The sequence below is a fragment of the Pelmatolapia mariae genome, linkage group LG5 (assembly GCF_036321145.2).
Source record: "Pelmatolapia mariae isolate MD_Pm_ZW linkage group LG5, Pm_UMD_F_2, whole genome shotgun sequence".
Taxonomy (NCBI): Eukaryota; Metazoa; Chordata; class Actinopteri; order Cichliformes; family Cichlidae; genus Pelmatolapia; species Pelmatolapia mariae.
The window spans coordinates 4,524,770-4,537,773 of record NC_086231.1 but is presented as its reverse complement, the minus strand read 5'-3'; the positions used below and the strand labels follow the sequence as shown (position 1 = coordinate 4,537,773).

General features: G+C 39.7%; 1 protein-coding gene across 1 annotated transcript in view; it reads right to left on the bottom strand.

Annotated features, from left to right (window-relative positions):
* LOC134627367 (protein phosphatase 1 regulatory subunit 1A-like) overlaps positions 1 to 13,004 on the bottom strand; it is a 37,598-nt gene that overhangs the window by 23,558 nt on the left and 1,036 nt on the right. The window contains exon 2 of the mRNA XM_063473384.1: positions 1,408 to 1,468. Within this exon, the coding sequence (XP_063329454.1) occupies positions 1,408 to 1,468 (61 nt within the window). The remainder of the gene's footprint in view (positions 1 to 1,407; positions 1,469 to 13,004) is intronic.

Sequence of the window (13,004 nt, the reverse complement as noted above, 5' to 3'; positions counted from 1 at the left end):
TGCACTTATGAGCACACTTTCACAGTGGTTTGCAGACACCAGGCATATCACAGGAAACACTTATTCTTAATCTGTCCAAATTAGACTATTGTTCTTTGCAAGATAAAAAAGCAAAGACATGTCATCTTTCTGTGATAAAATGCTTTGATATGAAGAAAATAATAGTTGTGTTCCCCGAATCTGTCCTCAGCGAAGCAAAACACTTGTTTTTTTCTTACTCAGCAGAGAGTATAACCCTCAGTTTCCTCACCTAAAAATGACTGTTTCTGCCCCATTCCCTGCTGATCATCTGTTAATTCTGCAGTAGGTCACATTACACACTCACAGAACAAAGTAAAGCAGAGGAAGCGGGGAAGCATGACTCATATAACAGGATAACTCTCAAGAGGTCCAGTGTTGTGTTTGATCATTAGATCCCATGAGAGGACGCGCACGAGGCTGTTTTATCTTGCTTTGTTGCACCAGGAAGATTCATTTGGTGCATGATAGAGTTTAGATGCAATGTCACAACAAGCAGGAGAAGATATCAGTGTGAAACATACAGTACTGTAATTGAGGTAATTTGATTGAGAGTGGGCCTGAATTAATTTTGCGTCTCATAGTAAGATTTTCAGTGAAGAAGTGCTTTAAGCAAAGAATTACAGGTTTGGCTGTGAGCTGTGGGAGGTTAGGCATGTAGTTGTGATATCTGTGAAACTGCACAAACTCTATTTGTACAGGTTTATTAACTCGTCACTTTTTTGAGTAAGGGGACCCTTCATTACCATAACATCAAAAAACAAAGAGACGAAAGCACCTAAACCACCTTTCTCAAGGTGAAAAGTGGTTTCACCCAAAATAATGGAAATGGTACCTGACTGACCTTGAAGCCTTTATGTGCACACACTCGAGCAAAGATGAATGAGTCTGCTTACAAATGACCGAGTGGATCAGCAGTGCTTTTTTTAAATTCTAAGACTGAATTCAGCCTTGAGTAAAAAATGCAGTTATCTCATAATTTTGAATGAGGTCACTCGAAAGGGTGCAAACAAAGACGACTCCGGCAGTAAGCTGAGCCTTTTGGCAAAATACTTAATTCCATTATGCGAATATAGTATGGGCTACGGTGCACACACCTGATAAGAGTCCTCTGTAATGTGAATGACTGCTGCTCACCTGTCATTTAGCACAATAAGGGATAAAATAGTTAGCAACACTTTGCAGGTGTAAAAGCACAATATCATCACTCAGCTGCTTGCTGCTCAAACCATACCTCTCAGAACTGTATGTATGTCTCCCCTGTGCTTAAAGAAAGCCAAATTCTGCTTTCTTAACAACCTCTGTCATTATGTCAGCCCACAGATAATGAACACAGAGTAAGTTGATACACAAGTGACAAATATAGTGTGCGTGTTTGGGTTTCCTTACCTGGTGATGATTGATCACTGGATGCCACTAAAGTGGCGGGCGTGGGTCTTCGTCTTCTGATCTGAAAAAGGTTGAGAAATTGACAATTTAAAGTGAGACTTTAATCTTTACTGGGCTGAAAAAGACCTTGAGATCTTTGATGTTCTCACAAATTTTAAAAATAATTAACTGGTACATAATAACTCAGGCATTTATGTTTTACCTTATCACAGCCATGCCCATCAATTTTTATGCTTTTTTTCTACCGATCAAAATGCTAAGCAGCACTACAGCAATTTCTCATATTTTTTCAACTAACCAATGAGGAAGAGTCTAGACTTGTTTGCCCGATGCTCAATGCAGTATCCTTTTTCTCTGTATGATGCTGTCAGACCAGCCTGGACCTTTGTGTTTGGTAGTTAAACACTCTGAAGATGCCTGAGCTGAACAACAGCAATCCTGCAGTGCTGAGCATTGAGAGCAGCAGGGCAGCATGCTGCCTCCTACTAGCTTCTTGGCACTTAACATGTGGACTGTGCTAGAGACCATTCTGGGACAAAATATTGCAAAAGTACATGCATTTTACTTTACACTTTATTAGCTACAGCTTACTAATATTGTGTTGGACCCCTTTTGTCCTCAGAGCTGCTTTCACCTTAAAAACAATGTGCCTGAAACATTCCTCAGAGATTTTGGACCATATCGACATGACAGCATCAAACAGTTGCTGCAGATTTGTTAGCTGCACATCCATGATGCCCATCATGTTCCACCACATCCTAAAGGTGCTCTATTGGATTGAAATCTAGTGACTGTGGAGGCACATTATCCTAATGAAGGAACCATCAGAACAAGCGGTACTAAGGGCCACAAAATGTGCAAGTAAATATCCTCTATACCAGGGGTGTGCAACTCCAGGCCTTGAGTGCCGATGTCCTTCAGGTTTTCGATATCACCCTGGGTCAGCACACCTGAATCAAATGATTAGTTTATTACCAGGCATCTGGAGAACGTCACAACATGTTCAGGAGGTCATTTAGCCATTTGAATCAGCTGTATTGGATCAAGGACACATCTAAAACCTCCAGCACTCGAGGCCTGGAGTTGCCTACCCCTGCTCTATACTGTTACACCACTACCTGCCTGAACAGGTGATTCAAGCCAAGCTTTCATGTTGTAAATTTGAAACTCATCAGATCAGGCAATGCTTTTCCAGTATTTTATCCTCTAGTTTTGGTGAGCGGGTGAAAAATGTAGCGTCAGTTTCCTGTTCTTAGTTAGCAGGAGTGACAGCAGGTGAGGTACGGTGTTCTGCTGCCCATCTGCTTCATTGTCCAACATGTTGTGCATTCAGAGATGCTCTTCTGCATACTTGGGTTGCAATGAGTGGTTGTTTGAATTAGTGTTGCCTTCCTATCAGCTTAAAGCAGTCTGATCATTATCCTATGGCCTCTGGCATCGACAAGGCTTTTTCTCCCAGGGAGCTGCTGCTGTATTTTTTTTTCTGACCATATTCTGTAAACCCTAAAAAATGGTTGTGCAGGAAAATCCCAACAGATCAGCAGTTTCTGAAGAACTTGCATCAGCCTGTCTGGTATCAAGAACCATGCCACATGTAAAATCACGTTTCTTCCCCATTCTGATGCATGTTTTGAACTTCAGTAGGTCACCTCAACAGTGTCTACGTGCCTAAAACTTAGTTGCTGACATGTTATTAGATATTTGAATTAATGAGCAGTTGAAAACGTGTACCTAACAAACTGGCTGTTGAATGCATGAACCACATCAAAAAATGTTAACGACAAAAACGTTACAAACATCATGCCCTTTGTTGGCCGATGATCATATTCAGATATGTTGTGTTTTGTAAAATGACTCAATATGTCTGACACTGAGTATAACGTTTGCGTTTTCAATGGGAAAATGTTTCTTCTCAAAGATTTCTACATTTCTGAGCTCATAACACAAACCCACTGGACTGGTGGCTTTAATCTACCCACAACCTAAACTGCATTTTTTTGCTGCTGATGGATCGTTTTAGACCGAACATGACAGCAAAGACGTGCAATTGTCGAATGAAATGAGTACAGCACCTTTCATAGCTTGCTAATTTCCCTTTGGGTTCAAAATCAAATGATGACATTTCAATTATATTTTGTTCATAAAAAGGCTGTGATATAGTAATTTAAACAGAGCATGAATTTAAACAGACAGTCAATTATTCACAAACACAGGTGCACACAAGAGCACAGACATAGCAGACAGGGTTGCTGACTAATGCTGTGTGTCACGTCTGCTTCTGTCCTCCGTGCATCTTTCCTAAATGCTGCTTGTGCACTGAAAACAGAGCAGTCTACCTCAGGCTACACAGTGTAGCATCACGTGGTAATTCTTGTTACAATTTAAATGGGCTAGTAGCGAAAGACTTCAGAAGATCCAAATTTGATCAAAAATTGGACGTTTTAATGATATCTTAAGATGTATCAGAGAAAAACCAAATACAAATTATAACAAATATGTCAGATGAGAATCAGTGATTAAATCAGTGACACAGATTTGAGTTCAAGTCTTTGCTGTGGCTGAAAAGTGCACAAAGCTTTGTTTTAGACTTATTTCTTCTGGATTGTTGCTCTATCTGGTCTCTGCAGACGTTCTTATTGCAAAAGTAATATTTCCCCTGAGCTGACTCACATATAATAAATCAGCTATTGGAGCTGTGCACGGGTATAGACCTAAATTGATTAGCTTCACTCCGTAAAGACGGAATACAGATGTAACTATGTAACTATGGAAATAATGTGCAGTAATGAAAAATGAGCAGAGTCAGTTGTATCGCTGCAGCAAAGTCTAATTGGGTATTCAGATTTGAAGAGGCTTCATTGCCTTTGAAATCACTACCATGGAGCACAAGAAAGCTCTGAATGAGAGGAGACGCCGAGTGTCTTTTCTTTCTGTTAACATACAGGCAGATATTTTACTGCTTTGAACACTTCACTTTGGAGAAAATTGCTGACCTCATATCCTGAGACACATGCCAGCTTTTCAGTGAGCGCTCCCTGTGACTGCAGCCTTCTCTTTAGGCTTGTGATTTTTTTTTTCATCTGTCTTGTGTTGTATAAATGCTCAAGGTAGTATGCTTTCACAGTAATCGCTGTGTCAAAACACAAGCTGGCTCCTCTGCAAACGATTGTGTGAAAATTGTGTCAATTGGATAAGATTTTAGTTGTGTATAAACACAAATAAATCCAAGCAGCCAAACTGCTAATTTTGTGAGAGTCAGTTCATCCGTCTGTTGTCACTGATGCTCATCCGAGCTGATATCAGGTGAAAAGCCAAGTGCAGTCTGGACAGGTCAGCAGTCCATCACAGCACTAATACAGAGAGAAGAACAACCACTGATCCACACCTTTACTTTAGCTGTTCTGCACAGAACGACCTGAGCTGACAAACAGGCTCAAAACCAGAACTGTTTTGCTGTGAGCCAACAATGCTCACCACTTTACCATTGTGCTCTCTGCCACTATGCAGTACAATATCTGTTCAGTACAAAAATCACATACAAGCATATACAAAATTAACTGCCAAATAGCTAAGACAACCGGATGAAGCACTGAGCAGTCATCACTGCCCTCTTGTCTGACTGCAGGTTGGCGCTTTTCTTCGATTTCTGTTGAAATCTCACTGAGAAAGCAAAATGTGCACCAATGTGGCCTTACACAGAATGAATGGATATAAAGCACTTTGGTATACCGTTGGTTTTTAAATGTGCTATATAAATAAAGTTGTATTGCATTGTATATTTCAGTACCGCTTGGTGGTTAGCTGATGAGTGCCAGCAGACTAGTCAGCATCTTCCATGCAAACTAGCGATCAAATCAAAAGGAGGTTTTGGTCACCTGGTGACCGCGAGCAGCTTCCAGAAACCCCTCACCAACCGGTTGGAGAATTCACATTTGTCTTTAGGGAGCAGAGGTTGCCAGGTGGTGTTGGGTGGCTGGTCTCTAAATCTGTGTGACTGAGGCCTCCCATATGGAAAAGATATATATAAATCTTATAAAGTTTGTATCTGTCTTGTTTGAAACTTGTATGAAAAGCATGCAAGAGTGAAAACAGATATAAGATCCCTTGAAGAATTATATAAATGAAACTTGTATGTTTTGGATACTTAATAAAACAATATATGAAAGTAATGAGAAAGTGGCCACTTTCATGAGTAAATCATATAAGCCTTATATGATTCACTATATGAAGCAAGTTTTTCCTATTTCTTTTCCATATGGGCTGTGTTATACTGCTGATCCCATGTGGAAGGTTTCCTAGGAATAGCACTCAAAACTGCAGCTAATTTTGTGTAATGTCCCTTTAAATGACAATAAATTTTACATTCTCAAAGTAATTTAAGTGATTTCTCCCCCTGAAGAATACATATTATCTTAATTGATTTATCTGGTATGTTTGCAGCTTACTTAACCTCATGAGAAGCAGGGCTCAGAATCGAGAAAGCTGCAATAGAAAAACACTCTTGTGTATACTATATATCTTGCACTAATATTTTAGCCTCGTGTGTGTGTGTGTGCATGTGTGTGTGTGTGTGTGTGTGTGTGTTTTGTTACCATTTCAGAAAATCCACCCCGCCAGCTCACATTAAAGCACAAACAGGCATGGCTGTGTAGAAGTGATTATTCCCAGAGACATTATTCTTCTTCTCACCCGGCAGCAGAGCAAACTCACTGATCCTTCACTCGCACAAATAACCCAGCTTACTGGACTGCTCACCCCCCTCAAACAACCATGCCTGCCTTTCAGCCCACAGTCCATTTAAAATGCACTTTTGCGCTCTTCACAACAACAAACAAAAACAGCCTGTGAAAGTGACGGGTGGGCAGGAAAAGCTGTGCATGCCCGGTATTTCTGATGTGTGGGGAGTGGCTGACAAAACACCTCTGTCTGGTAAATGGAGGTCAGGCCACAAGACGGTAGGGTCAAAGTCTTCTTACAACGATGCCCGCAAGTTGTTTGGATGCACAAAAATAAGATTGAAAATGAACAATTACATCCCCCTTTAGATTTTTTCTTTTCCTCTTGACTTAATTTTACATGAAGAAAGTTTTGTTTATATAATAAATGATTTCAATATAAGTGAGGCTAATTTTTGTAATGCTGGAACAGCAACAGCTATCGTTCAAGCCATGACTGGAAAATGTCTTTTTTTAAAAAAAAAAAAAGACTCAGCTGTGAATGAGTACAATACTTATTTTAAAACTATGGTCCATGTTGTCCCTTTTAAATTACAAGACGAAAGGCATCGTATGTGATCAAACTAATAATAGAACAAAACACTTCTTTGGACAGTTTTACATGGAGCCTCCTCAAAGAGCGAGACACTTCTGTTCTCACACTTGAACTCTAAAAGCATCTGAGACAATCTATAACAAGATGGAGAACAAGTACTCAGTTATGAGCATGCTAATCTTTGCTACTAACTTGAAAGCTGCAAGTTAAAGAGCAATTTTTATAGAGAGCCTGCAGGCTCCCTACTAATCCCCACTAAGTGTTGTCATGCAGGCCATGTTTCAGTACACTTTGTCAGATGCCATCACCGTCTCTCTGTTAGACACATGGTGTCTCTTGGTATTGATGCCTTGACAAATCACCTGCAGCAGCATTAGACAAAGTAAGAATACCACCTCGGCTTACGACCTACCAAGTGCATGTTTCAAAGTTGGAGTGATGCTGGTTGCATAACTTGCAGGTTTGTGTATAATAATAAGTTGCAGGCTTGTGAGTGATAGAATTAACTTCCTCTAGATCTGTGTTTCTTATTTGCTGATAATGTTCATGCACTAAAAATGACCTCATAAGGGCACTAAAAATATTACATTCGGTTACATTTAAGTTTGTTTTTGGTTGAAATATCTCTGCACACTGACAAATGTTGAGCTGAGAGTGACACCCCTGTCTTAACAATGTGATAATCGGATGCAACATGGCACCTTCTGGATAGATGAATCCCCCGAAAGGCTTTTTAAAAATGTTATTTATTAACACCCAGACAGTCAGTTACCAGTACACTGGTAAGCTAGCTGACTACATGGCATTGCCAGCTTATTCAGGCCAAATTGACAGATAGCATACAACAAATAAAGCTTAGTTTGGTTTAGAAAAGGCTAGAAACATGATTTCAGCTTCTGTGCTCTGTAAAGGAAAGTGTAAATGGGGACGTATCTGTGGCACTTTGTCTACATTTGTTTGGACAAAAATACTCGAAGAAGAAGTTTAAAGATCATCTCAAATCAAAATGTGCATTTCTTTTTAAATTGTGCAAATCAGTAGCAAGTATGGCATTCATCTTCATTAAATAATGACCACTGATAATCTGCTGTGCTTGAAGGTTGTTCCTGGAAATCGCCTCCCTGAGGCAATAAAGGAAAGGTGTTTAATAGCTTTGTTCTCAGTAAAGGACGAAGATCACCTGTGTGGGGAACGCGAGGACGGACATTGTCTCAGCACTTAATTGTCCATAATAAAATTATTTCAATATGTCACAATTCATCATCTAAACAGGGAATATATTGCTTTCATTTATGAGCGAAGCTTCTTCAAGCGAGCGCTGTTCATGTAAATGAAAGATGTTGGAGTTTAATATGAGCTCTCTGCAGGACAATGAATAAGATTTGATCCTTACACAACTGAAATAACTCTGTTAATCAGCTTATAAATACTCCAATTAATTCCTCACTAATAATAGCGCTAAAGGAATATGTGAATTTTTTAGATATTTTATGTTTCCTCCTGGGGAAAGCCAAGAAGTTCATCACTCAAAATGTAGCTAGAAACACTGGGCTTGCTTTTCCTAGCATAAATACTGAAACAAAGTGAGACAGATAATGTTCTTTCCTCATCCACAATCAGCAAACCTACATATCTGAAGGTAATTTCCCTCAACAGTAATCCAACAGCAGAAATCCGTCTGGTGTGACTCGATCAGTGCAGCGGGGGAAGCGGTAAAATAATGAGTTGGACTGATGATGGATCAAGGCTTTTCTGTGAGTCAGGACTGTAGCGTTGTCAGGTTTCCTGTTATGCCTTTAGGATAATGAGGTGTTCACAAAGTAGCCCTGTGCTCCCAGCTATGACTCAAGTGTCCAGGTTCTTGTGTACAGGAGAGCTCCACGGTGGATCTGTCAGAAAACTGCCCAGTCCGAGTATGCCAATTATGTGCTCGACATAAAACTCCCGCATGACTTCCATAAAACCTCCAGGAGAGAACAGATGCTATCACCTAATCACCATATCCTGGATTCAATGTGATGAAATTAAAGCAGAAACAATTTTCTACATCTGTCAGCGATAACTGTTGAACTACTACTTTAAACAGCCAATCAGCTATGAGTATTATTGTTACAATAAATAATAAATAATAGAATATGTACAATCTATATAAATGATATGTTAAATAATATAAAAACATTGAAAGAACACTAAAAGCAAGTAACTACAATATGCACATTATTTTCTGTAGCTCTTGGAAGAAGAATCTCCTTTTGGTACGCCTGCACTGCACGACTGAGACGACAATATGAGGTCTGTTTCTACACTTAGCTCAGGGCAGGTACGCTCCACAAAATAAGGAAACTGTGAGTTACTCCTTACATGCAAACGCACAAAAATCATTTTAACATTAGCTGTGTTAGCTAATATTAGAAAAAAGTAAAATGCTACTTTGATTTACTGCAAGAAAATCAAAGTACTACCTTCATCCACACTCACTGAAGCAACATAGAGAGAAAATTAAGAAGCAGAATGCCACAGAAGTATTAGATCACACAGAGCTGCACTGATTCGGCTCTGCTGCTCCTTCAGGGCCACAGATTTAGCGAGCGGATAGCGCTGCACATTAAATTCAAACCCCTGTCCTCTCCCCTCGGGCAGGTCGCAGCTGTCGTGCTTAACAACTTTTTATGGTAGAAACCTTGCAACACACAAAAAACACCAATCTCAAATCCCAGCCTCCTCCATCTTCTTGTTGTGGTTGTAGTTGCTGCTGTGCAAGCCCCCAGCTGCCTATTATGTCACAGAAGCATTAGGTGTGTAAATGTCAGGGGAGTGGGATAGTTACCCTTCCCGAGTCCAACGGCTTTTGTTCATGTGACACCATCTGGTCTTGGCCTCTGTCAGGTCCAGTGTCAGATGTACGGCTATAATATGAGATGATTGTGCTGTATTATAGATAAGAGGAGTGAGCGAGCGTTTGGGCTTTTTTTGTTTTGTTTTGTGTTTTGGTGATTAAGGGTCAGAGAGGTTCCTCTGACTGGTGCACAGTTCTCCACGGAGGCTGATTCACCATGCTGGGAGGTGTCAGGTTGCTGCGATTACTGAACCATGAGTGAAACCTCCTGGTGTGACATTCGTACGAGCTCGTGCAAACACAAACACACATTTCCTTTCTTTTTTTTATTATATCTGGAGGTTCCCTTTGTTTATTTTCTTTCTCTTTATATCTGACTGTCTGATTTGTTCATCTGTTTCATATACACCCACACAAAGACAAACACATAAATAAATATATATACTGTATAAAACCAGACACTTGGGAGCCAGCATGCCACACAGGCTGAACAGGCCACTCGCAGAGGTCTTAGAATAAATTGAAAATGTAAAGTCCCAGTGGCAATCAGGCAAGCTTTTGGTCATGCTTATTGAGGCTGTGAGCTAAGAACTCTCTTGAGTCTTTGCAGAAAAAGTAAAGCAAGTTTTACTCATATACACCTAGAAGGAGACCTATCTGCTCGTGAAAGAAAGCAGGTAAACACACGGCTGCGAGCTGTTTAAGTCTTAGATTGAACGGCTGCAGCCTGGGATCAGATATGTGACTGAATAAATACAGACAGTGGACACCAAGTCCCCAACACTCAGACACAAACAAGACAGACACATGAAATTATGTCTGCATCATACAGATACCCTTGCAAAGCCGGATGTTGAGAAAAAGAACATGCACTGCAGAAATTTTGAGAGCGTGAAGCGTGACCAGATCCCAACAGACTCAGTATGAGACAAAGATTGTTTGTTTGTTTGTTTGTTTACTAGTGAAAGGTATTCACATATGTTATAAAACTCATAATCTCCAATTATCTCTATATTTTATATAGATTACAAGAACCCTGACGTTTGAAGCCCTGTTGCAACCCTAATCTGTTTTTTAAGACTCAGTCACTGTTAAAATGATTGCAAACTTCTTCTGTATTGGTAATCATTTATGCCATGACAGCACAGCACAAAGAGTGATTTGTGTGAATACAAATACCAGTGTAATACCTGTCATGTAATATGTAATTTCCATAGCAGTGCAACCCAACATGTTTTCACCTTACCTGTGAAAGGTGGCCATTTTTATTACATTTAAAATCAATAAAAAAAATTCCAGCACCTGTGATACCTCGTGTTCTTTATTACAACAATATAATGGACCCCCTCTTGAACTTTTACCCATGCTGTCTGAAGGTATTTCCATTTTATGGTTCTGAATGATTATATTCCACTGCTGAAGTCAGTTACTAAGAACATTTCTCATATTTTGAAGGTGCTACATGATTTAGCAAAATAACCGTTTGAAACTAGTTGGCAGTGTTTCTTATTTGTAAATCAGTCGTCCAGCCTGGGTACAGAGTGAAAGACTAATCAAGCTACCATTTAGTAACTGGCTCCCTCCCAAGTTTCCCTCAGGATAACTGGTGCTCACGTCTCACGGTTTAATCTGGAAAATGAATCATGGGAAGTCTTCAGGCTGAAATGATCGCAATCTTTTCTCATATTTTAAAGGGTAAGAGCCCGGCTCGCTGGCTGGGAGTGAACGCAGAACTGGTACTGTGAGATGAACCAAGTGTTTATAAAGAATTACAGAGGACTTCGTATTGATTTATGAGTAGCTGGTGCGCCCCAAACTATGATTTAAACTGGAGTAAAATAGCATAACAATACATCCCCATTATGTGTGCATTTAGTGGAGGAATGAACAATGTTTATCCAAAAGATATTCCCTGAATTTATGTTTTGATGATAGCGGTGTTAAAGACATTAAACATTAACCTCCTGAACAAAAAGTACCACTGACTTTTTATCAAGACATCATGGGTGGTGCTAACTTTTGGTTAGCCTAAAAGTCAGGTTTGTCCTGCTTCACCCTGGTTTATCCAGGTTATTCCAGGTATCCTGTAATTTGTCACCTGCCTGTAGTATAGTGTTATTCTTAAACATAAGAACAAGAACATGAGGATATGTGGACAGCACTGCCCAGTATATCCAAAATCTCCCACAGGTAATAAGCTAGCTTTAGATTTAGCACATGTTTAATATGTATATATATGAAATCATTCAGCCACTCCTGGTGCCCTTTAAATTGGGTATTTTCATCACAGAAGAGACCAACTCTGATAAGGATAATACAGTTTATTAGAGAGAACAGTTGTTAAAGCCCAAAATTAAAGCAGTTGTTTGGTATTTTGAGTAAAGTCCCAGAAAAAAAGCTCTCTAACTAATAAAATATTGATATAGCTTTACCTTGTTCAACTTTACCCACTGAGTTTAATACAGTACATAAGTAAATACACAACTTCTATATTTGTGACAATTTACGTGTTGTTAAGGAGGCGTTTACTCCAAAAGCTCAACATCAAGTCATCAAACACTTTGTAGAAGTGACACTGAGATCATGTGACCAGTGTAGCTTGATCTTTTATTTATGATGGTTTCAATTGCATGTCAAAAATCATAATAGTGGCTTTAATAAGTGAAGATTACCTTCCTGAACAAAAATGGCAATTTTTCTGCAATCATCCAGCAACAATTGATTTTGTTATCGAGGGATCCTGGGAGGAGCTAGGATCTTTTGGGTTTGCCTACAGCATTATTACAACAAATCACTGCAGGGGCCGTGGCTCCAGGTTTGTCCTGTAATTTGCCTTTATGTCAGAGAGTGCTCTTATTCTTAAACACTGCATTTAATTAGTTCTCCTTTATATAAGAAGCACAAATTGTTTTCTCCATTCATGCAGAAGTAGACACCAAACCAGACTGGAAACGGCTCCAGATTTTGTACCATCTGTCTTATTTTGCTGTATACGACTCTGTGTGTGTATGTCAAACTGATGTTACGCTGACCGAAATGAATGTACACACCAGCAGATGCAGACATCTCATATTCAGTTTCTCGTATCTGAGGCTTGTAATCATACATTCTCCACCTGCTACAGTAGCTCTATGTCTTAACTCTCAAACTGAAATCTCCTCACAAGAGCAAACTCCCCCTCTCTCTCTCTCTCTCTCTCTCACACACACACACACACACACACCCATAACATCTACCTTCCCTTTGGGTCTCATAGTATCAGCGAGGGAAAAACTAGTGAGCTCGGGAAAAGCAGTGAGTGAGACAGAGTGTAGCCAGACTCCTAAATCCTTGCCAGCTTTACTTGAGCTTCATTCATTATGAATGACCTGTCCTGTTCATGTTATATTTATAAAAATGAGAAAATGGGACACCTCTTTTCACTATATTCCCAACAGAAGGATGGATTGCACTCACTCCTTCAGACACTAATAGGAGTTCTCTTTTCTTA